The sequence below is a fragment of the Eleutherodactylus coqui genome, chromosome 3 (assembly GCF_035609145.1).
Source record: "Eleutherodactylus coqui strain aEleCoq1 chromosome 3, aEleCoq1.hap1, whole genome shotgun sequence".
NCBI classification, from domain to species: Eukaryota; Metazoa; Chordata; class Amphibia; order Anura; family Eleutherodactylidae; genus Eleutherodactylus; species Eleutherodactylus coqui.
Window position 1 is genome coordinate 88105555 of NC_089839.1, and position 26043 is coordinate 88131597.

At 41.4% G+C, this 26043-nt stretch overlaps 1 protein-coding gene across 4 annotated transcripts in view; it reads left to right on the plus strand.

Moving 5' to 3' along the window:
- Positions 1 to 26043, plus strand: part of MAP4K3 (mitogen-activated protein kinase kinase kinase kinase 3) — a 265723-nt gene that overhangs the window by 159865 nt on the left and 79815 nt on the right. For all 4 annotated transcript variants that reach the window (XM_066595838.1, XM_066595839.1, XM_066595840.1 and 1 more), the window contains exons 8-12: positions 7786 to 7858; positions 9245 to 9376; positions 9873 to 9935; positions 10030 to 10111; positions 11913 to 12023. In XM_066595838.1, coding sequence (XP_066451935.1) covers positions 7786 to 7858; positions 9245 to 9376; positions 9873 to 9935; positions 10030 to 10111; positions 11913 to 12023 — 461 coding nt within the window. The remainder of the gene's footprint in view (positions 1 to 7785; positions 7859 to 9244; positions 9377 to 9872; positions 9936 to 10029; positions 10112 to 11912; positions 12024 to 26043) is intronic.

The following is a 26043-nucleotide window of genomic DNA, read 5'->3' on the forward strand; positions in this document are numbered from 1 at the left end:
AGGGGGTTGAGCCACTCCCCTGCTGTTACCACCTGCTCCCAAAACCACCCAGAGCAGGGCAAGAGGTGAAGTAAACACAAATTTGATGGGAAACTTCTCAACCAAGCAGGGGTCAAAAGGGCAGCTCAGTGCTAATGATTAAAATCCCATGGGTTTCGTACGGCATTTCCATATTTTTGTACATATATTGGGAGAGTATTTGTCAAATGTCCACCATAAATGTGGTGTGAACAGAGCATTAATGGCATATAATTGCAAATATTAATATGTGGGGAATATCAGTATAATTGATTGAGTCACAAAGAATGATGTTGAGCGTAATATGATGAACCAGTAAGAATATAATATACTTTATATTTACACTGAATGGAAAAATATGGCTGTGTCTAGCAGAATAAAGTTAAGCATCAGTATAGAATGAATACAGAATAAACATGGAAATATGTAGTCCTGTTAAAGGAACTATATCGCCAAAGATTTGTTTTTTTTATTAATTAAAACCAGATGGTGAAACATTTTTCCATTCTGTTTTTTATTTTCTGATTGTAGAATTTTTTGTTCTACTGTATATACATGGCCATGGGGGTGGCCATCCTTCCTGAGCTACATTCAACAGCCTTTAGAGAGATGCTTTTAGAGCCTCATAGGCCATTCACACAATGGACAGGAGGGGACCCATTGACTTGTATGGGAGACTGTTCTAAACACAATAACACATTGTGCAGGGAGGGGGAGTAGATGGTCACAGATAATCACCTTTTGTGGGTCCTGTGTTATCTACATATACGTGTTACCTTTCAGTGTAATCCTACCTTTGATGTTAGTGAGATGACTGCTGAAAAGTTTTCTCCGCAGATCAGGAAGCATCAGCCTATTAGGGCCATTTTCCATGGAACGAGTACTGTTCAGTTGATTGGTGTATTGTGCAAAACTGAACAATAATCGTTAATTGTAAACACTTCCAGCTACTGAATGACAAAGAATAATTTGTGAACTTATCAGTCGTTGCTCAGTTCAGGCAGTCCTAATCAAACGACGATCAGTCGGTATGAACGACTGCCGGTTTACTGTGAATGGCGGCTGGCATATGGAAGCGACCTCTAGCCCTTGGGGTCTGGTCAGTGTGAAAAATACCAGATTTTAGGAGTTTTAAAAAATATTAATTGTGAACAATTTCTGATGACACTTTCCCTTTAAACTTACAATTATTAGGACGAAAACCTCCATGAATCACGCTGCAAAAAAAGTGTTTGTTCGTGAGAAATAATATTATAAAAAAGTGAACAAATAACTTTTGCTTTCTCTGTGGTTTGTGGGTTCAACCAAGTAGTATAGTTATGGAAGAGACTCAAACAACTGTGAAATTGTGACAGTTCAGTGGTCTGTGCAGTAACCCAAGAGACCTCAAAGGGGTTTTCCAGGAGTTCACAATTGATAACCTATCATCAATCGTTAATCGACTGGGTCTGCCGCTAGGGATCCTCACTGCTCAGCTGTTCGCCTGGCCCTTTCTCATTGCAGACAGAGCCAGAAGCAGACAGCTCTGTCATTTTGGTGGTATCTCAGGTTGGTATCGCAGGCACAGCCCCTTTTGATGTCTGGAGGACATAAAGTATCTATGTGTTACATTTATTTCAATGGGAACGTGCTCTATTCCCTCTGCAGTGGCATTACAGGGAAGTTGAACAGCTGCTCCTCTCAGGGAATACTTCTATTAACCCTTAGAAATCCAATTTTGAATTCAGGGTTTCCTAGGGGGGCTTTCTCTTTCTGCCATTATACAATGGCGCCATCTGCTGGCTAGAGCCAGTACTGCGGTATGTGACATGCCGAAGAGGCCCCGACAACTGAGCAGCCGGCAATATACAGTTAGAATACCCTGCCGGACGTCTTCCGACATCGGAACTGTACAGGCTTCAATCAGAATGTTGTAAGACGTCAGACAGTGGATTGGAAAGGGTTAAAGGTAGATTGTACAAGACAGGTGCCCTTTTCAAACTCTGTCCTTTTAAAAGGATCCTGTCACCAACATGAACCTGGGACGGGAACATACATTGCAGGACTGCATGTGTTATTCCAAAAGCTGCAGTGTTTTAGAGTAACAGTACTTTGAACATTGGCACTTCGTGGAGTCATGGGGGTGGAGCTCGCTGGCTTCTCCCTGCCCACATTACATAGATTGACAGGTCTCTCTCTATACATTATGTGCTGATGTAAAAGGTTCATACACCCCTGCAATGTACATATCCGTCCCCTTGATTCGGACAGCATGAACTCTGGTGACGGGTTCCCTTTAAGAGACACTGACTGCCACCTGATTTATTTTTGGTGCTAGTTATAGTTTATAGGAATGGTTACTGTATTAGACATAACGTAATTACTTCTACAACATAAAGACAATACTCCTACTGGAAAGAGAGATTGGACACAAAGAGAAATCCTACAGAGCAGTGTTTGTGGGGATTTAAAGGCTTGTTAAAAGCCCTTCCTGTTCTTGGAAGGGAATTGGCATGCTTTGATAAATCCTTTAGTCACCAGTGTGCCTGCAGAACGATAGCTAGAGCCTCTTATGCCAGAAGTGACTACAGAGTTCAATACATGCAAATCTTCCATGCTATTATCCTCTTTATCTCCCGCCTTCCACATTTAACTACTCTACAGAGTTTAGTCCAAACCTGGCTAATGGGCAAATAATTCTGGGGGTTAATAAGGGGACCATTCTGCGCTGTCCGTGAATTACACTCTATGTTTTAAGGCAAAGAAAAGAATGGTTTTCAGCGGGGGTCTCTTAAGGAAACTTGGAAATCTTCATAGATGACTCATATAGCGGCTCAACCAACTAGGCACTGCATTCAATAAAGAGGAGACTCAATAAATATTGCATTCAAGGGGTTTCTAGTTAGTGGAGATTTTTTTTCCAATTCTGAAAATCATTCCGGAAAGCATAGCATTACAAATTGGCCTTTCAGATGATTAGCTGACCTTGTAATTTTGGGATGTTCTGGGTCCGCTAGAGTGGGAGCCATAGTCACATAGTGCTGCTTCATTTTGGCTCATGGAAGGAATTTCTGACACGGAGGCCTTTCCTCATCCAGCATAAAAAAGTCTATGCAATAAAAGGGACTGATTCTTATGTGGAACGCTACACATTTGTGGCAAAAATCAGGTGTTTGCCACAAATCCTTTTGTTAATACACGTCAGATTTGCTAGAGGTAAATTCTTGACACATACACGTAACCTTTATGCTCTCTCGTGTCGAGACCTATTGCTAACACGCACGTTGTCCGGTAAGCTGATCTAGGCTGTTACTTCCTGATAACATATTAGCACTGCAATACTAATACAATACAAGAGGGAGCAAGCAGAATTTTTCATGCAGCTCTGAATGTGCCTGAAGAAGGGGACATTATTTTGCGCAGGATCAATGTAGAGTAGCTAAATTATTTTCAAAGGCAATCAACATTTTGTGTAAATGGGGAACTGCAACATAAAGGACATGAATTGGGTAATTCAGAAAAAAAGAAACTCCTTCCTTCCTAAGTGTAATTTCAGTAAAGTCTTGTATGCTGGTGTGGTCCTGCCTTTTACTGAAACACATAAATAGCCTCCTATTGATTAATGTCTGTTATTTATAACACATCCTATTTACGGTGCTGGTGGCTAGTTTGCTGAATGTACTGTGTCTTGGGTTTTTAATGATCCCTTTCCTGAAAGCACAGATGTTGGTAGCTGATTATTAGCTAAGCATTATTCTAAGGCAGATGTATAAAGTAAATAGCACCTACTTATACGACTCCCAGCGTGCTGCCATGTGGGATGTTAAGGCCTGTCATTCCTGCAACAAACAAAAATGTTTAAAGAGACTCTGTCACCATCTTGTTGCAACTTTTTATGGGGGCATCATGTCTGCCTCACTGATTACAGTGATATGTCTGCTGCGCAGATCTGTGCAGTACATTGGGAGAAACTTACATTTTATCAGTAGCAGCACATGCATAGAGGACTACTTAAAGTAGTCCTAAATATCCATGAGCTGCTGGCTAGTCACACCCACCCTCTAGCCATTGATTGACAATGGTCTGCCTATTACTGTGAATAGAGAGAGAACTACCAATCATTGGCTGAAGGGTGGGGTGGGTGAGCACGCTTCTCCAAAATGACAGCACAGATCTTCACAGTAAACATATCTCTGTAATCAACGCAACTATCTTATAGTGCCTTCAGAAAGGGGTGCAAAAAGATGGTGACAGGTTCCCTTTGAAGGTTGGCCATACTGAAAATTGAAAATCAGGAAATCGTACAAATTGTACTTGGAAAGTGTTATTTAGATTCACGATACTGGTGGATCATCACTCTTCTTTCCATGTCAATCTGCCACCTTTATGATCTGGGCAAAGTTGAGTTGATCCAAATAAATGGGGGTCTTTGATGTCACTTGGTCGCTCTGGGACCAGCATTGGAACCCTTGGTTGTGGTATCAGTGAAGTTACAAAGGGAAGTCAATTGTTAGATCTCCCAACTATTTGTCTGTGTCCGATATGCACAGCCCAGATATTGTGGCACACAGCCCTGATACTGAATTAATGAGGGGATGAATAATTAACTGGGATTATGGGTGATGTGAATGTCCCAGCCCAACAGCAGTTATATGTTCAGAACTGCAAGTGTACGACGGGCCCTGTGCATTAACTCTCATCACAGTGCGACACCCAAAACCCAAGGAATTGCATACCTGCAAAGCTAATCATCCATCACATATCATGTTTGGTATCCATGAGTAGGTAAATTCGTGATATGAAACATGGCGGCCATAGCTTTCCCATTGGAGGGCCTCCTAGGGAATCATGTCCAAAATGTTAAATTGGGGTCCATCCAGGACATCTGCGCATATACTGCGCAGTCCATTGATGTTGTCAAAAAGGAGGACAGTGAAGGTGTGACTCAAGGATCGCTTTAAAATGAAGGGGGTCCCTCCCCAAATTGTCAGACAGGAGTGGCATCTTATGTAGCTTTTCCCCTCGTTCCATGTGCACTCATTGCTCAGGACTGTGAAACAACTTCATAGACTGGTATTTTCTATTATTTTATCCCGTTTTTGTGTATTTGTAGGCTCCTTAACTTTTTGCAAATATATAATTTTTTAATATTTTTACATAAGCACTTTTTAGAATAACGCTTAAAGCTTTATTAGTCCTTCGTCCTTGAACGCTTTAAGTGATCCATAACCTTGAAGTGTGTTAGATGTTTGTCGGCTGGTTGAAGCCGAGGTGGCTGACCTACCTGTCAGAAACAGTCAGTGGTGACAGCGAGGTGTGTTGGGGCGTGTTAGGCCGTGCAGGGTGCGATTTGGGACCTACATAAATGCGGGATCCGGGGAGCTGAAATTAAGTCGACTCTGCAGTCTGTTCCTGGGTGCCGTACGCCACAGCTCGTAAACCCCGTATCCGTGGCAATTCTTTTTATAGCTTAGCTCGACCAATGAGAAAAATCCCTGAATGAGTTTTGCATTCCCACTACTAATCACTACTTTAATCTCCAAATCCAGGTATTGTGTTTTCTTTAAATTAATTTAGGCTGTAAACTTCAGATTATATTGCATATTTAAGGGTGACTACCCACTAGCGTTTTTTTTTGCTGCGAATTTGCTCCTATTTTTTCTTCCAATTGTTAATGGGACTTTCTAATGTTAAAAACTAGAGATGAGCGAGTATACTTGCCAAGGCACATTACTCGAGCGAGTAGTGCCTTAGCCGAGTATCTCCCCGCTCGTCTTTAAAGATTCGGGGGCCGGCGCCGGTGACAGGTGAGTTGCGGGGGGGGGGGGGGGGGGGGAGAGATCTCCCCTCTGTTCCTCCCCGCCCCCCCCCGCTATTCAATGTATCATATAATGTACTGAAAAGCTTTTTAAAAATTCTAAGTGGAGTAAAATAAAAAAAACGACATTTCGCCATCTTTCAGTGCGTCTTGTTTCTACGGCGCACAAACTGCAAAAAAATGACAGGATAACCCTATTCTATGGGTCAGTGCAATTGCTAGGATACCAAACTTGTATAGTTTTTTTTGTTGTTGTTTTTTCTTGCTGTACTACCGTTTTTTTTTTTCCAAAGACATTTAATTTTTAAAAATTATTTTCAGCTGCCATCTTCTGCGCACAATAACTTTTTTATTTTTCTGTTGATGTAGTTGTGCGAGGGCTCATTTTTTGCGAGATGTCCTGTAGTTTACGATAGTACCAATTCGGAATACATACGACTTTTTGATCGCTTTTCATTGCATTTTTTCTGGGATACAGGGTGACTGAAAAGGTGCATTTCTGACGCTCTTTATTTTTTTTTCCAGACAACGTTCACTGTGTTGGTAAATAATGCGCTCTTTTGGTAGATCGGCTATGGCAATGCTATGGCATTACATCATACTGCAATTTGACAGGCAGTCTATCAAGCCACCCCATGGGGACGGTTTGATAGGCAGTCTCCTAAGGCAGCCCTGGGGCCTTTCAGAAAGCCCCTAGTTGCCATGACACCTGCACGACTCCCTGCGATCTCATCGCACAGGGCCATATAGGACTCCAGAACATCAATCAGGAGATTTAAATGCTGCTGTCAGAATTGACAGCGGCATTTAAAGGGTTAATAGCTACGATCGGCCGTGCGTCCGATTGCAGCTATTGCCCGTGACCTCTCTTCATACATACCATGACGCTCCAGGACATAAATGTCTGTCTTGGAGCGGGAAGGGGTTAAGGGCCAGACACTTTTTAGGGATTTTACCCATGTGGTAGTTTTACTGCCCTATTTTTTTTCCTTCAGCTGCTAAAATTATTTTTGCTGCATTTTTTTCCCATGACATATAGGGCGATTTTTTTTTTCACTGACTTTTTCCCCTGTTTTTTAGTTTTATTGGGTGTAATACATTTTTTTTAAACATTTATAGTTTTTTAAATAAGTATACACTAAAATAAAGTATGGGAACGGGTTCCTCATTTTGTTTCAGACGTTTTATTATATAATATGTACAGTTTTTTTGTAACAGGGCGCTTACGGCGACGGTTTTGGTTCGTGTCTGCTTTGGGTTATTTTCTTCCTTATGTATTGTTGTATTCTGTTATTTTTATTTACTGATGTATATAATTATGTTTTCTACTATCTATGTCCCCCATGACGTCTTAGAAGACCTCTGGGGGACATTTACATGTTTGTGTTTTTTTTTTTATTTGCCACTTTCCCACTGTAGCTGGGGCATCCATTGGAGCCTCAGTTACAGGGAAAAACATCCCCTGTGGTGACATTGGTCACTGGCAGAGCTGATCAGGGTCTTCTGGGACCCTGTAGCTCTGCTGTAGCAGGGAATCCCGGCAGTCACGTGACCCCTGGGCTCCCCTAGTAGTAGTTACACTTCTGCTTTCACTTTTCAGTACACAGCGCTCATTGAGCCATATGCGGACTTCTGCTTCTCACATGCTACTCTTCAACTTTGCAGTTGGGCTTTACTCTCTCTTACAGGGTCCACAGCACAAAATTAAAAGCCATGTATCAGGGCCTGTGCGCCATACCATCATGTAGCGCATCCATGCCGCCCTATTCTTATACGCTATTGTCATTTAATATAGGACATCAGTATTGAGATATAGCGCTGGAGGAGTCTTTATGACCACCCTGTATTATTAAGCAGCTCCTGACCATTGAATTGCTCTTCTCTGTTTTAGTTCTTAAATGTTTAGCCAGGGAAAAGGTTTGTGGCCTGCAGTTTAATGTCCTGCATATTTCTTCTTTCTTTCTCTACAGCTGATTTTGGAGTATCTGCTCAAATAACAGCGACCATAGCAAAGAGAAAGTCTTTCATTGGGACGCCATACTGGTAAGATAATTCTTTTTTCCCTCCTATTCATTTGCTATTCTTCTATGCGTTCCATTTATCTGAACTGTTCTCTGCTAGGCTAAAGCTGAGACCTGAAACAGCCATTACGTGCCCTCCTTTTGGGCATCACTAAGGTAGTGTTGGAAAAGGATTTAGTGGTTCTCTAGGGATTTGTCTATGGGGAGGCTGTATCCTACATATATGGAAAACCCCAGTTCTAAATGTTAAAAGAATGAATATTACAAAGTTAAAAAATGTTTACTGCTTTACCAATATTCACTGTAGGTATATAGCACCTCTAAAGGTTTTTTTTTAATATGGTCCCCCTCTCTTACGTAGCCCCAACTTATACTGCAACGTTGTACGTAGCTTGACATTACTCACTTCAGCAATCTAAATTCCCCATCTCATCCGTGTGCACATTATTGCCTTTTTGCATTAAATTTAATATCTTCTGAAACAAGTTGGAAGCTGAATTTGTCTCCGGGAAATAAATTGCACAGCGTGCATTAAATTGGATATAGATGATCTTATGACATTACTGTCACCGAATAATTACCTGTTAACATTATTGAATTTCAGCCACGGGGTAATTTCCATGGTTTTTCCTGCACAGTTTCCAGTACCAAATGTTAAGGTCCTTTTTACACAAGCCAATAACGTGGCACGATGTTTCACTGAAATGCTCAATAGCCAATCTTCGGCCTGACTGTCTACTGACAATCGCGCAAATGCTTGTTCGCAGGCTGATTGGACCTTTTATGTGAGCTTACTTCTCAGCAGCACATCTCCCCGTGTAAACGGAAATGTGTTTCTGACAAATGATAGTTGTAAGGGGGGAAGCAGTCATATTAACCCTTTTCAATCCAATTTCTATCCTGGTTTTACTAGGGGGGCTTACACTTTTTCTGCTGTTATACAACAGCACTATATGCTGGCTAAAGCCTGTACTGCATGAGGTGACACGTTGAATAGACTCCGACAGCAGAGAGGCTGGCTATGTGCGGTAAGAGAACCCTGATGGATGTTTTCCAACATTGGAGCTGTATAGCCTTAAAGCATAATGTCTTCAGAGGTCAGATAGTGGATTCGAAAGGGTTAATGATCACTCATTCAGTAGCGAGCATTGATCGGCATGCTATGTTTGTGGATTTGCATCCCTTGTAACGGACTGATTGTCAGTCCATGTAAAAGGACACATATGTACTAGGAGAACTGTGGTAGTCTGACTTGGACTAATTCAAACCAGGTCTCATAGGATTAGGATTCTTTATGTGTAATAAGTTTGAAAAGTAAATTCACCTTTTATAACTTTAATTATAGAAAGTATGTTTGAAAATTTGACCGACGTATTCCCAACACTCTGACCATAGATTTTACTTTTAGGATGGCTCCTGAAGTTGCCGCTGTGGAGCGGAAAGGTGGCTACAACCACTTGTGTGATATCTGGGCAGTAGGCATAACGTCCATAGAGCTTGCAGAACTTCAGCCTCCTATGTTTGATTTGCATCCAATGAGGTAAATCATATAAATGTGTTCTATTCCCACTTTTTGCTCCTTAGAGAAGCTATTTCTTTAAAACTAGATGTGTCAGACTTTTTCTATGCATCACCATTTTGCTCTAAGATGAATTTGAACTAAAGCTGCACTTCTTTGGTAAAAACTGTGAAGAACAAAACATAATTTATTCTCGATAAATGTTTCCCCCCCCGCCCCCAATCTCACTCCCACTCCCCCATATGATGTAGCTATAGTATATTGTTACTTACCTTACTTCTCTTTCTTCTCTCACATCTTTTCACCTCTTCCCCTCACTTCTCCCCGTAACTCTTTCCTTCCGTTTTTCTCTTCCCTCCTCCCCCTTCTCCCTTAACTCTTTTTTTTTTAAATTGCTGTTCTTTGCTAATGGTAAATAATATATGATAATGATATCTAAGTGTCACACTTTTTATCACACTTTTGTTCTATGTTTTTTGGGGCTCCTCTGTTGGCATTAATAGTCATTTGTTTTCAGGGCCTTATTCTTAATGACAAAGAGCAACTTCCAGCCCCCAAAGTTAAAAGATAAGATGAAATGGTAAGTATTAGACATCCTCCTGTCATTGCTTAAACCTATATCTCTTTGCATTCAGCTGCTAGTCATATTTTCTTTCTTCATTTTTCCATTGAAGGTCAAATAGTTTTCATCATTTTGTCAAAATGGCTCTCACGAAAAACCCTAAGAAAAGACCCACAGCCGAAAAATTGCTCCAGGTATAATAATATGTTCTGTATCACTGTCTGATGTCTATATGTCTGGGAAGCATAATGATTGTCAATTTCACAGTCTTTATCCAGTATTAACAATGATATATTGTGTTAGTAAGACTGTAACTGTACATTCAGGTATATCACTAAAGAACGGGGACTTCCCTAACTTCCTTTTAGAACTATAGAGTATTCCAAATAAAGTGGGTTAATTACTCATTAGACCAGGGCTGCACTCAGACTTTGATGTAGTCATATTGCTATCTGACATGATGTTTTTATATGCGCACACAGTGTCAGTATACCTTTATGAGAACACAAAAAGGGATCCACACATAGAGCTTAGAATAGTAAAATATATTGACTTTATTACAAAGCAGGACAATTAAAAATATGTAGTAGGAGAAAAGGAGTATCTGGATATACAGGAGCAGGACTTGAATAATGGGATAAAGAAATCATCCATGATATAAATAGGATAACAATATACAGTATACGCGTGTCTGCAGCCTATCAGCTGTTGCATTTTGGCTTTGTCAGTGAATGCCAGATTATATTGAGTTGCATGAAACACATTGTGCTTCAATGGACTGCAGCTGCTTCTCCAAATTGGAAAATTTAGCTACAAAAATTGCGAGATGACCGCAGTATGTGGAAAAACCCTAAACATAACATAGTAAGTAAGGCTGAAAAAACCCATGTCCATCCAGTTCAGCCTATTACCCTCCAGTGTTGATGCAGAGGAAGGCAAAAATAACCCAACGAGGTAGAAGCTAATTTTTCCTGCTTTAATTTAAAATAATACTTGCTGCCTCCAATCTGGCAATATGAAGTAATTAGTGACTATAACATGTAATATTGTATCATCGCTCAAGAAAGACATCCAGGCCCCTCTTGTACTCTTTTATCGAATTCACCATCACCACGTCCTCAGGCAGAGAGTTCCATAGTCTCACTGCTCTTACAGTAAAATCCTCTTCTATGTCGGTGTAGAAACCTTCTTTCCTCTAGACGTAGAGGGCGCCCCCTTGGTACTATCACAGTCCTGGTATAAATAGATGGTGAATGATCTGAGGCTTACATCATCTTTGGTTCAAATTTCTCAAGCGCGCACATCCGGGATCAATTAAATATGTCATCAAGAAGTCCTTCTGTTATAGGGATGGAAGTAACTGATCTCTGTCATGTAAGTCCAAAAAATAGTTTGGCCAGCAAAACAACTGATGTACCATGTAACAAGAAATCAGAACTAGGCAGTGCTTATCACAAGGGTATAACTCAACCATCCATCAGAACTTAGTAAAAATAAGAGTTGTGAGCAGCATAGACGGTGGAAAACATATTGCATCAAAGTTGATTTTTCCATAAAACAACGTTTCCACCATTCGCTGTGGTGTTTCTCAAGTTTCGTATACACATCAACTACCTACATTAAATACTATACAAAACCAATCCCAAACAACCAATTAAAAGAATACCTCCCACCAGCAGGTGTACCTATTAACATCAGCAGCGGTTGCAGGAGCCGCGTCTCGGCATATCAGGTGATCACATGTTGTGATGTATGGTGGAGCCCATGTATATCACGCATTGTCTTATGAGCAACCTGTCAGTACATGGCGTCCCAAACGCCAACAGCGCATGCGCGAGGCTCTCACTCAGCGAAAGATTGTATTCTCCATAGTCCAGGACACTGTGTCTACCGCGCATGCGGAAGATAAGAGAGAAAGTAATTTATATTGTTACATTGCATAGTAAAGAAAATTACAGCCAAGGTTCTAATATTACTTTGCCTTGCTTTTTGTAGCATCCTTTTGTTACACAACCATTGAATCGCACTCTTGCTATTGAGCTGTTGGATAAAGTGAATAACCCTGACCACTCTACCTACCATGATTTTGACGATGATGATCCAGAGGTAAGATCAGTATTTTTAGTACATAACTCCTTTGCATTTAACTTTTTTCATAATCGAATGATTGATAGAAAATGTCTTCCATTAATATTGACCTGGCCACCATGTGTGCAATCCGCTGAAGATTACTTTACCCATGCTGCCTTTCAGCTATTTCACAAAGTTTCTCTATGGACGGCACAAATAATGTGGTAATGTTGGTCTGTGTGACGAACCCTTCAGGTTCTTTAAGTCCTTTTAGGATCCATAGAATCCACAGACTTAGATCTAATGGAAAATAATATCTGAATTAACCCCCATAGGAGTCTCTCACTGTGTATGATCCAGTGGATCCACAGTGCAATGTCCACTATAAGATACTTGCAGCCTTTGTGCTATCAGAAATCTATGTTAATTTTTATTAAGATCTTTTATTTGTTTTTATGCGTGAGATCCAATAATATTGTTTTAATGCATACTGGATAAGATACTCAAAAAGGTATACAAGTAGTTAACAAAAGCGAATTATTCCATAGGTAGATACAGGGATTCTCTTTCTGGTGTCCTTTTTACCCCCCCCCCCCCCCCCACGCCATACATCAACCCTATTAGGCCCTGCACTAGGCATAAAACGGAATATATATGCTTAATCCAAAGTGTTTCTTTAAATGGAACCTTCATCTTTGCTCACTTTTGACAACATAGCAGAAGGTAAATGACAGGGTTTCCTTTGAATTTGTCAGCTGGAAAACAATTTGAGTATTTGACATATTACATATATTTTTCACCAGAAGTAGATTTGATAAGGAAACTATGGTATGCTATAATAATTGCGTGTCTCATTATATTTATCACTTTTTCCTGTATGTTTTTGTGTGCGTTGGTCCCTTTTTGTTTTTCTACATAGTTTAAGTTTTGGGGTATCTTTTCTCCTGCATCTCCTCCTGTGCGTCGGGCCCCTCGTTTTGCTGCCCGTCCCAAGGTACAATTGCTTGTCCCGGCAAGCTGAGTGTATCACCTAACTGTTACACGTTCCGCTAGCTTCCTAAACCTGCAGTAGCTAAGGCAGCCTATAACACGGCTCTTACAAAGCTTGCAGCTTCAAAGTGAAATCCACATCTGCCTTCTGTGCTCATTCCATCAAGGTCCTGTAGACGGGCTCCAAGCTTATAGTATGACGTGGAGTATACTAACCTGTTTATTGTGTTCTAACGCCTAGAAAAACCATATCAATAGGCTGTCATATTAGACTTTTCATCGCTCCATGAAAATATGATTATTTTGCTTCAGTTCATGTAATTTTCCTTTCATTTGAGCATAACTAGAGTTTTTGTGTCAGATATGACTGTCATGTAATTAATTTGACCTTTTAATGATTAGTTAACTGTGTGATGTTTGAACATGTGTACCTGTACATTTTACTACAAATCCCACGAGTTTTATAGTTACCTAGAAACTATTGACAGCATATATACAAACGGGAATGCTAGAATACCTTTTGATAGATCAGGTCCATATACCATGTGAAGTCAACAAGGATCGAGTATCAGACCTTATACAAGTTGTAAATGCAAGGAGTAAAATAATAAACTGTGTTCTGGTCCAATATAGTAAATGATCATCTATATACCTGCAGTGGCTCTACATTTTTAAGGGTTCAGTATCTGTTTAATTGACTTCTGACATGTCAGAAGTTGTGAACTGTGGGGCTCAGGTTGATGGGCCTGCCATTAACTGTTGTAATGAAGGAGCAGAAGCGCTGGCTGGAGCGCTATTTTCCATATTTTCCAGATCTTAGAGAGCCATGTAGAGAAATGTACGGGCAAATGAGGTACATTATAAACTTTCTATTATAATAAAGCCCCATCAATAATGAAGGGGTACGGAGTTCACACAAGCACTTCTATCTTTTCATTCTCTAATTGGTATTTCATTACTGTGACCTTCACTGACCAAAACTTTTGTCAAGTCCCTATAACATGCCAGATCTGTGGCAAAACTCTAATGACCTTGCGCCATCAATATGTAATAGCTGCAGAGGTGCAGGTCTGACCACTTGGACTCCGTCGTGCGAACAAAAAGGTATTTTAGTTTAGTTGTGTTATCTACAATGGGATTAGGCAGCAATACTGCCACTGGCTGCCATGGATTGCTATGTGAGCCCACCTATCCTGTAGATAAGTCACATTTATTTGTGGTGGGAGAATTCCTTTAATGGCACAAAAGTCACTGGCTGTAATAAAATATATTATTCATTAATCTGTAGTATCATCAAGAATTCCCTAGCCTATAATTCATTAATCACATCAGCAAATTAGTGTATATACCCCATTAAGAATAGTGGGGCAGATTGACTAGTCTAATACTCGCAGCACAAACTTAGACCAAATGCTCCAAATTTGCCACCGTGGCTCAAGCTGTGGATGATAAATTTGGTACATTTTTGTGGTCAGTTTTATTGAATAACCAAATGTAAGACATGACATTCACAAAATCATGGTATGTAAATTGCAGGCAGTAGTGCCAAGATATCAAAAACGAACTACGGAATTTATTGTTTCAACTCTATATGAACCAACAAACATAAGTGACACAGTGTAAAAATAAAAGACAAATGGAAACCTAGGGAAAAAAAGGAGTAGAAGTAAAGGGCGATGGGGCTGGAAGGTGGTGGGAGCTACAACATGGCATTATGGACTACGCAGCTAAGTGGAGAATTCTTCAGTATCCTTGTACAGTATCCGGGAGACCTAGAGCTTTAACAATTTGTTGCATGCCTCCTGATCGATGATCTCCTCCAACAGTTAAATGTCAGAGAATATGAGATACCAACCACTCCACTAAACTAGAAGTTTTGGGGGATTTCTAGTGCAAGGAATCACCAATCAGTTTGGTGCATTTTTAGAAACTTTTGTCTAACTTTATACCACTTTTTGGTTGGCTTACTTTGGTGCGGTTTTGGCACACAAAGTCACATTTAAGACCTGCTCTCTTTCACGCTACGCTATTAAACCACCCACGGCGCCTCTTGTCGAGCGAGTTGCAAAAAGTGCCTAAAACATAATAAATGTATTATGAAGTATGTACCCAAGATTAGTGGTTCAAATCGAGCCAAACTTCTGGTGCATTTACTATAGTGAGTCTCTCCCACTATACCAGATTGAAAGTAATTTTAGGGCTTTTCTCTCTAGAAAGGCGCCAGCCTTCACCTCAGAGCCCCTGACACCACCCTTTTCTGAAAGCATCTGTCTTTAGAAATGAAGTTGAATTTGCAGATTTATTTTGAAGACACGTAGCTTGCAGGGAAAATCACATTTTATTCTCTAAAACTGTATATTAAATTATGCACAAATAGTTATGCGGAAGCACATTGTCACGGTTGTGTGGCCACAGGTGACTCGTATCATTTACTCCCCTCTTAGGCCAGCACGGCTCAGCAGAAATATAAGCCGCCTTTTTAATTAGATGACTCATTTATGTATTTTGAAGTTAGAAGTAGAGTATTTACTGGCTGCGCACACTTGTTCATAGACCATTACTTTCGCGGCTGCCTTTTATAAGCTGAAACCTTGTGTCCTTATGCACCTGAGTAAGTCATTAGCGGGCCTTGTTGTTATGCAGAGAAAGAGCTTTGGAGTTATGCAAGGGAACATAATTCCTTGAAGAACAAACAGTACCTGCCTTTGCTTGTCCGTCTGACAACCAAGCTCTTTTTTTCCTTTCATAAATTGTTAATAGTTTAAAAGGAATGTCAGTATTCGATGCTAAATAATTTTAGCTATAAATATGTGCCTAAGGATAGACGGGGGGGTGAACATTTTTCCCTGACTTATTTTTTTTAGTTATCAGTCAGGCTAGAAGACGGTTTGCCAAGAACGAAGTAACTCACAAAATACTTCTTTTCATTTTCCAGCAAAATCTGTTTCTCTGAAATGTAGCAACGACAGATTTTGTAGGATAAATTGTTAGAATTACCTTCCTGGCTCCTTGGTGTTGGAAAGGTATGCTGTATGATGTCCCACGGAAGCAACGTCTGAAATTACATACTTATGCAAGAGTTACTGACTGTAGAGAAGAAAAGCGGCGTGTGGCGGAAAATACAAATTAATTGTCGGTATTGTTTCGGAATGTAGGTGTACATGTTTGTACCTGTATAATGATCTTTGTAACGAAGGACCAATTGTTCATATTGAGCCTATGTTCGTGCCAGGAGTTAACTGGATCATACATGTCTAGGTATTCTATGCAAGCAAACATTTTCTGTTTTTAGCCCATCTTCCTTTTTTCGGTATATAGCTATCCAAATTGCAGTGATCAGTAACATAGTAACACAGTATGTTAGGCCAAAAAAAGACATGTGTCCATCCAGTTCAGCCTATCCACCCCCCACCAATGTTGATGCAAAAAAGAAAGCTTCGGCAGCATCTGAGGTGCAATTCCACGTGTTCAAATCTTTATTCCCCCATCACAAACAGACAGGCAAGCAACGTTTCGGCCATGTTGGCCTTTGTCAAGCTTGACGAGCTTGACAAAGGCCAACATGGCGGAAACGTTGCTTGCCTGTCTGTTTGTGATGGGGGAATAAAGATTTGAACACCTGGAATTGCACCTCAGATGCTGCCGAAGCTTTCTTTTTTGCATCATACGTTCATCGCAGGGGTAAGGATTCGGTCACCTGCTGCCTCGGCTACTGCATATCATATGCCCAGCCCCAGAGTGGGGTTTGTAATTTGTGCTGCTGTCGGACTTCTTTTTCTTTCTGGACCCCACCAATGTTGATTAGGTACAAGCCAAGGGGAAAAAAATCCTTCCCGACTCCAACCTGGCAATCAGAATAATACCCAGATCAACAACCCTTCTGAAGTAATTAGTGACTATAGCATGTAATATTGTATCATCGCTCAAGAAAGACTTCCAGGCCCCTCTTGTACTCTCTTATCGAATTCACCGTCACCACGTCCTCAGGCAGAGAGTTCCATAGTCTCACTGCTTTTACAGTAAAAAACCCCTTTATATGTCGGTGTAGAAACCTTCTTTCCTCTAGATGTAGAGGATACCCCCTTGTTACAGTGACAGTCCTGGGTATAATAGATGATGGGAAAAATCTCTGTATTGTCCCCTGATATATTTATGCATAGTTATTTGGTCGCCCATGAGCCATCTTTTTTTCTGAAGTAAATAATCCCAATTTTAATAACCTCTCTGGGTATTGTAGTCTGCCCATTCCATTTATTACTTGCCTGCCTTTGTAGCCGCTCTACCTCTTATATATCCTCCTTGAATGTCGATGCCCAAAACTGTACAAAATATTTCATGTGTGGTCTGATAATAGTAATACTAAATGATCACTATTGAGCACTGTTGCTCAGTTCCAATGTCTACACACAAGTATACAAATATACATTCAATACAATGTCTGCCTTTGTGCACCGATCATTGAGATTTTGAGGAAAACTGTGGCGTTTAAGAAAACATACACTATTAAGATTGACTTAGAGTGGACCATGCTGGCCTCTACCCACCTGCTGTATGTAGAGTGCCAGCTGTCTCCCCATACACAAAAGGAGGGCATTCAGCAGGCAGGGAGAGGCCGGCGTGGCCCGACTTCATGACTCGTAGCTCATCTCCAAATCAAACTTCAAAGTGTATTTATTCTGAAACGCCGCAGTGTTTCAGAATAAAACATCCACAGGGGCAACGAGCATCTCTGTCTAGGGGTCATTCTGCTCATGGTTCTGGTAGCATGAACTGATGGCAGAATCCCTTTAACACCAAAACCAAAGGTGTAACTTGAGGCTCCTGCACCATAGTTTAGACAAGCATAAGATGGCCTATACATTAGTTTAATGGCTGAACACCCTGATTTATTTGGGACCAGCTGTCCATCCATCTTCTATGTCTGAGGTGTCCTCACTTTTCTCCAATTGCAGAGCTTGGGAGGAGGGGGGAAGGTAGAAGGATAAGGCTATTGAACTCCAACATGCCATTTTGTTGTCAGGGGTGATACGCCTCTGCCACAGACGTCTGACAGTGGTTTACTCCCACCTCTCCATTCAGAACAGATGCCCGCTTAGCCAAGCCAAGTGTATGGGAGGAAGTTGTCAGGAACAGCAGCTAGTTGATGTGTGTGGCCAACTGTAGACAAGATATGCTTATACATCCAAGACTAAAGTGATCAGTCTGCACGAAAAGCAATATATAAGAAGATTCTTAAATGGGTTTTCTGTGACTTTTACAGGTTTTTGCTATCAATGACCCATCTTCAGGACACGTCATCGACAGTTGATTTCAGGGATCCGTTGATCGCCAGGCCAACTGTTCGTACAGGCAGAACTGGAAGCAGATAACACTGTTCATATTGCATTGGCTCGGTTTCGTGTTACCTGCACAGCTCCCATTGACTTCAATTGGACCTGTGTCTACCCTACCAAACCAGGCCGCTGCAATATGGACAGCTTTATCTGCTTCCACTGCTGTCTGCACTGACAGCAAGCAGGCTCAGCAATCAGCTGATTATCAAGGATCCTGAGTGGAAGATCCTTGCCAATTAACTATTGATAGGTCATCAACTATTGATAGGTCATCAATAATAAATGTCCTGGGGTATTAGTGCAGTATGTCTTTGCTGGAAGCGTGGGTGGAGACATGAGTTGGCAGGGGTGGAACACCCACAGCTGCTGATTGGCTGCAGGACACACACCTTCACAGAGCCACGCACACAGCAGCTCACACCCACACCAGCTCCTCTGGTTGGAGACATACTAGGGGAACAACACACCGGCCGTTATCACCACCTGGGAGCCGACATGGGATGAGCACGTCCACTGCTGGCCCAGCACTCCCTCCAAGCAGTAGCAGGGCGGCTCCCCAGCCGACAGACAGGTCGGGCATTGAGGTGGAAGGAGAGAGCTGCCTGACACCTGAGTCACAGGGACCATCCGCAGCATCCTGACCGCTCGGTGACGGCGGTTGTGAGGAAGGAAGGCACATAGCTGTTGTCCGTCAGCAGCCGCTTCTCCATTGGCTGAGAGCGGCGCATGAAGAGTGCCGGGAACACACACACTGCTAGTCAGCGGCTCCCAGAGCTGCGGGGGGCACGGTACACCGAGCTGCTGCCGCCGTCAGGGTGAGGAAGGGCGATGACTGGAGCAGCTAGCCCCAGGGAGCCCCTCGCTGCTGCCAGCAGGATGAGAAAGGGCGATGACTGCAGCTTTACGGCCCAGAGTACCTCCTCACTGCGGGAGACATCTCCTCTTCACGGGGAAAAGGATCAGGATGGTCAGGATGCTGCGGACTTGTGAAGTTGTGTGTCCAGCCAGTCAATCAGCAGCTGTCCGCGTTCTCTGTTACTCACCCATCCTAACCCATGTCTCCACCCATACTTCCAGTGGAGACATACTGCACTAATACCATGTCCTGGAAAACTCTTTAAACTGTATTGCAATTTGGCATTTTATTTAAGTTATTATAAGTTTATGGATGTCTTATTTCCCTGTAAGTAACAGTTAGTCTGGCATTGTACATACTGAAGATGATTAAAAATAATTTGCAGGCAGATAAATATATCTGTTTTTTTCATTGTGTGAGGATAGCAATCTGCTACTCCCTAATCTATGCAAATAGGCCAGGTTTCTAGAATTCACGCTAAAAACTATTCAGCCAAGTCTGATTACTAGAAATGGCGGCAGGGGACAGCGCTCTGGGACTGCAAAATTCTGATAAATCTCAGAAAATCCTTGCGTTCTAGCCACAGTACCAAACTAAAAAACTTTCCTACAAACACCCCCTACTTCTGTAACTGTGCCCCCTTATCCAACTGCAGAGCAAATGTGATATCATACGACTATGGTTGCCACTTATGAGACATGAATTGGAATTCGAAAAACTTGTAAATAATATTTACACACAAAAGTATATGTTCTTAGTATGTAGTATATTGGCACAGATTTTAATTTGTAAATCCAGGATCAAAGTATTAAAGCTCCTCCTTAAGGAGAGCACCTAGAAGGTGTATGAGGAGACTTATAAGGCCATGCATGCTTCTCTGGGAAATATGCAAACGGAAAGATAAAACAATACCTCTGCAGCACCACCTATTGGAAGGCAACATTCCTACAAGTCAGTGTTAGATTTTTTTTAAACAAGCCTTGTAACAATGACTGGGAATTGTAAACCAAAACCAGAATAACCATACATAGACAGCTGTTTCAGGGTGATTGCCCCTCATCAGTGTGCAGCAGGTTTTTGGCTCTGCTAGTAAGAGGCCTATAGACGTGGGTTAGGAAGAGTATCGTTTCTCCTTAAGGAAAGCACCTAGAAAGTGTGTTCCCATTAGTATTATAGTTGAAACAGTGTTTAGCTGAAGTAGTGCAGACAAAACCTTACTGCTTAACTTGGTCATATAAGGTGCGAATATATCTACTGAATAAAGCACTCTGCAGAACTTGGCAGACAGGTACAAGTCAAAGCAGTGTCTTTCCTATCCAGTGAAGATGTATGAAACCTGGGCCATTATTTTGTTTGGAAATTACTCCGTAAAGGTATCATTTCTTCCTTAAATCTCTTTCCATTCAAGTACTTAGATATTAATCTGTCAGTTTGTAGTCTCTGTCCCTTGTCATTTCTTGCCTGCTTTGGTAGGACATGTATTATTATTTGATTTCAAAGCCCATTTTCTTGAAGAGCTGTAACAAATAATACACACATACCCAGCTGTCAGGCTGCATTGTGTCCCCGTATATTATTACAAGATGCAGACCTTGAAAACCCTGTTGTGGAAAACTCAATCATTTTTGTTATCGAATCTTTGAGAGTCTATTATTTTTGTTATTTTATGTACATGAAGTAAGGTTCCTTTCCCAAAGTCTTTATTTCTATTTTTCCATTTTCTCAAATACAGAGCAAAGCTAATCTATGTTTTCAAGTATCATGAAACGGAATTTGGAAGAACTACTGTAGGTTGTTTGAGGATACATGAAACTAGGTTTATTCTAGCTTGGAGCTTGAAGCACAGAGAAGAAAAATAAAATTTTATTTAGTCAACAAATAAGCCAAAAAAGAAGGAAAAATCAGAAAAGTTTCACGGTCGCTTTGGGCTCATCAGTGAGGATCAGTGTGGGGGACGACAGATAAGGTTTAGGAATCCAGCTATTTGTTTATGTGAATGAAATGATGCAGTCCTGTTACTGTAATAGCAATTTATCTAGGATTCTTAAAGCACAGCCATATATTGGCACAGTAGGGTTATATTTACTTTCTGGATACAAAAAACCTCTGATGCTGATTGAACAAGGCAGACTAGTATGCTGTTTCCTAAACTCAGCAATATACAACGCATTATTGTTATCACAGATGTGAGGGACACTGATGTAGGAAAAACATTTGAATTAGTTTTAAGCTGAGATTATGCTTTTTGGTTATTATTTCCAGGCTGTGCATACCTTGCATAGTTTAACAACACTAGCTGGACACTAAACGGCAGAACTTGATTTCAACTTTAGCAGACACCTTTACTGGGTTCTCCCAGTACTCAATTACACTGGGACTTACAGTGCAGTCAAATGGTGTAACAAGCAGACCGTTGCTAGAAAAATGGATATAAAGCATGTAACAACACAATTAGGCCTCATGTCCACGGGCAAAAGAAGAATTAAAATCTGCAGCGGATTTTAACTCTTCTCCTGCCCGCGGATCCGCATCCCATAGGAATGCATTGACCACCCGCGGGTAGATAAATACCCGCGGAAGGTCAATAAAAGTGATTTTTTTTAAAAATGGAGCATGAAAAAATCTGGACCATGCTCCATTTTCGTGCAGGTCTAAATCGGAATTTACTCACCCGCTCCGGTTCTTCCCTTCGCCGCGGCTCCATCTTCTCTCCGTCGCGGCCGGATCTTTTTTCTTCGGGCCGGCGCATGCGTGGGGCATGTCATCGACGTGCCCTGCGCATCCGCCGGGCCGAAGAAAGAAGATCCGGCCGCGACACAGAGAAGATGACGCCGCGGCGAAGGGAAGATCCGGAGCGGGCGAGAGGTGAGTTTATTCTTATTTCTATGCCTCATGTCCACGGGGCAGGAGGGACCCGCTACGGATTCTCCATGGAGAATCCGTAGCGGGCCTGATTTTCCCTGTGGATATGAGGCCTTAAAAACACAAATACAAAATAAGGGGCTCACCAATACATAATTTCTCCCAAACACTGTCCCTAACATCAAATACCACTGTCCCTAACATCAGATACCACTGTCCCTAAATAGTCCTCACTTATCCCTACTGTTGATGCTGTCTAAAATGCTGTCCCTGACACGATGATGGCACTAGGACCCAGAAAAGAAGACAAACAGGCAGGATGCAAACAAGGAACAAGCAGACAAAAAATAAAACTCCACTAGACAATCAAGAACAAGATCACATTTTGAGTGTGTTCACACATCTGAGATTTTCATGCGAGTTCTGTCCGTGTGAGAGTTGGACAGAACTCGCATGGAAAAAGGGCCTATTCATTTGATTGAATGTGTTCTTTAACTCAATCGATTTTTCACTGTGACTGATGGTGCGAGTTTGAAAAATCGCTGCATGTTCTATTTTTGTGCGAGTTTCGCATGAGAATAAGACATGTCATTTACTATGTCATCACACATCGCACAGCACACGGATGGAATGTCTGTGTGCTGTGCAATGCAGGTTGCACCCTAGAATCGCTGCGCAACTTGCTCTCTCTCACGAATACTAACTGACAAGAACAACCTAGACTGGAGCAAGCTGCTTGAACTTAAACAATACTTGATTTAAATGCATATAGTTATTGCTATCACCAGGAACCACACTCCAGAAGCCAGGGATACTGGAAGGTAGACTGCACCATGGGAACTCTTCCCTAAACAAGATTGGCTGAGCAATAAGGTCAGCTGATCCACATCAATCGATCAGCTGTGGAAATAGTTGCTCTGCATCAAAATCTTCTGTAACATGCAGACTCTAATGATTCATTTGAAGAGTTGAAATCTGAGCTGAAAATCTGCAGCATCTTGATACGGATTTGATATCGACATCAACTACACATATTTTAGGCATTTTCTGCAGCATGTGAATGAGGTTTCTTGAAATACCATCCACACTACTGGTACTGTAAAATGCTACAGATTTCTCACAGCCAATTCCGCTGCAGAAAATCTGCTCCTTTTCTGATACATTTACGGTAAACTTTTATACCTTGTAGGTGCCCATATACATTACAGTAAGATGAGCAGCACCCAGTGATTTTAGCGGGAACTTCTGACTCTCTAATGTGCATGGGGATGTCCCCACTCTTCCCCAATTGCTGTCAGGGCAAAGATGAATTGGTCATGTTGGATTTGGGTTGAAACATACATGTTTACGGGAGAGCCAGGAGACATTGCCTTCAGTTGAGTGATGTGTAAGCATGAAGGTTGTAGTTGTAGTTTTTAATGTACTGCTGAGAACCTTGCGTCAAAAACCGCATGTTTTTCCACAGTGCTTAAAGCGGTTGTCCAGGACTTTTAGGATTTTTTTTCATTATTGATGTGTACTCAGGACAAGTCCTCTATATATCATTGGTGGGAGTCCGCCGCTCAGATCCCCACCAATGTGTTGATTACCAGCACTGCTGTCACTATTGAAAGCACAAGAAGTACACTTCGTTGACCATAGAGCAAATAAACCATAGATAGAGGGAGTGACACAGCGAAAGGCACCCTAGAAAGACTACCACTTGATCCCTGAAGATATTTCCTAGGATCACCGAAGAGTCCATCACCCCTGGACTATTCTATTCCGGACTAAGAGTACCCCCAATAGCCAAGGAAAATAAAAACGACAGAATAGAGAGGTAGCAAGGCCAGCCTTGATAGTGGAGTGGTGGCCATATTGGTGTCTTTTGCTGTGGCGCTCCATCTATCTATTGTTTATTTGCTATCAAGACCTTTTTGGGTTCCTGATGAGTTGTGAGGTCCAACTGAAATGCGTCGCACCTTTAAATCTTTGAACCTTCTATACCTTTGAACCTTAGATACGTTCATCTGTAGATAGTCTTTGAAGAAAGCATTATGTTCCATCCGATGACATTTTTTGAACATTCTACAAAACAGATTATGATTGCTTGAATAGTTGGAGCAAATAGAGTTCTGTTGGTCAAAACTGGGTCAATTTTGTAGAAGCAGCATTTTGCATATCTCTAGACTAACTTTAGACAGTTAGCATGAATTTGGATTCCTTGAACAGTTGGGGCAAATAGTGATCTGTTGCTCACACTGGGTCAGTGCCAAAAACAGGCAGAAGCAGCATTTAACGTACCTCTAGACCTACTTTAGAGAGTTCTATTATCGTCTTAAAGTGTTAGGGCAGAAGCGTTGGCTATTTTTGGTCCAACTGAACTTTATGTGCAAGAGGAGGGGACAGCACTATGTCTGAACATTTTTTTTGTCAGTCACCCAATATTGCATGACTTCTGACTATCAGGCACCAGTGTTGCAGAATATGAAGTTCTAGGCTGCTAACTATAGCCCTGTTCCCCTGGATGTGAAGTATATTTGACCAGGAAGGAATTCCCTAAAAATTCCTCTTTTGAGTCACCCTGTCCTGGACAATTTTGTGTGATTGCGTGTTCTATGTGTCAGCTAATCTGTAGCCTGTAGTTCTTAGATTACTTTCATCAATAAAAGGTACATTTCAGGGTTCTTGTCTGTGAAAGGCATTGTTTGAATTCTGAGATCTCTCTGCCCCAGTGAATTCACTAATAAATTCAATGGGATCTGTGCCTACAATACCAACCGGGCAACTACGCTTTGGTCAGTGTAATATGCTTCTTGCGCTTGCCATAATGACAGCGGCATCGGTAATCAGCTGATCAGTGGGCATCCAAGCGGCAGACTCCCGCTGTCCATCTATTTATGACCTGTCTTGAGGACTGGTCTTCAGTGGAAAAGAACAAGAAAAAAAGTCCCAGACAACCTCTTTAAGCAGTTTTAGTGAGCATCACCCGCGACACAAGCACACCATTTGTATAGTGACGTTTACAGCTGATTACAGTTGATCTCTTTGGAAGTTTTTGAGTATTTAAAAAACTTGCTTGTAAAGTCTACCATTTTTTTTAATATAGATTCTTATTAGTTTGTGTAAACTGAATGATTCCCTTGACCAATGGTAAAGGTTACCATACCTTTGTATGTTGTACACACAGAGTAATTGGGGAGATGTAAGGAAGGGAAGCTGTTTATGTGACTTTCTAATCTCTTTCACTTATTCCTGGGGTATTCTAGGCACTATTACGTAACGGTGCTTGGTTTGTCTATCAGTAAGAGGATTAAGAGGCAGCAGTTTCCTTTTTAAGTTATTATTGCCGCATGGTAGGAAACTACAATTTTGGATTATAGCAGCCTGATCTAATCACATCCTGGTGAGCAATGAATGGTTCCCAATAGTAATCAATCCCCTGCCGTGTCCAGACGTCTTCACGTTTACCAGGTTCTGTATGGATCACAAAACACATTTACGTTATTTTGCACTGTTCAGATGTAATCAGCTTTGAGTATCACATTTATACCCCTGTCCTTTGGTTTGTCTTTTCTTGCTGGTAGATTAAGAAAACAACAAGATTTCCATCCAACATAAATGGATGTTTTGAATTCTGCGTCTATGGAAAGGCTGAAAAGGGATGGCAGTGGCTTGCTTTTCTCAGCAATAGTTGTAGTTGGTTTGGCAAACACTAAAGCCGTAGACGGCATTTTACACTGGTAAATTTCCTGCACAATATCTATGTGTTGCGAGAGGCACAGAAATCACACGGGCCAAGAACCCATTGGTTTTAATGCACAGGAAAAGGGAGAAGGTCCAACATAGGATAAAAACTCTTACTTCTTTATTAAAAAATATCCAGACAGCCATAGAGGAACAAGAATCATAGACAACATGCTTGTCTGAAACATGTAAGACGGCACATGCTTCTTACTCCTAAAGAGTTTTTATCCTACGCTGGACCTACTCCCCTTTCCCCATGGGTTTACTCCTGTGCCATGTTTTTTTTAAA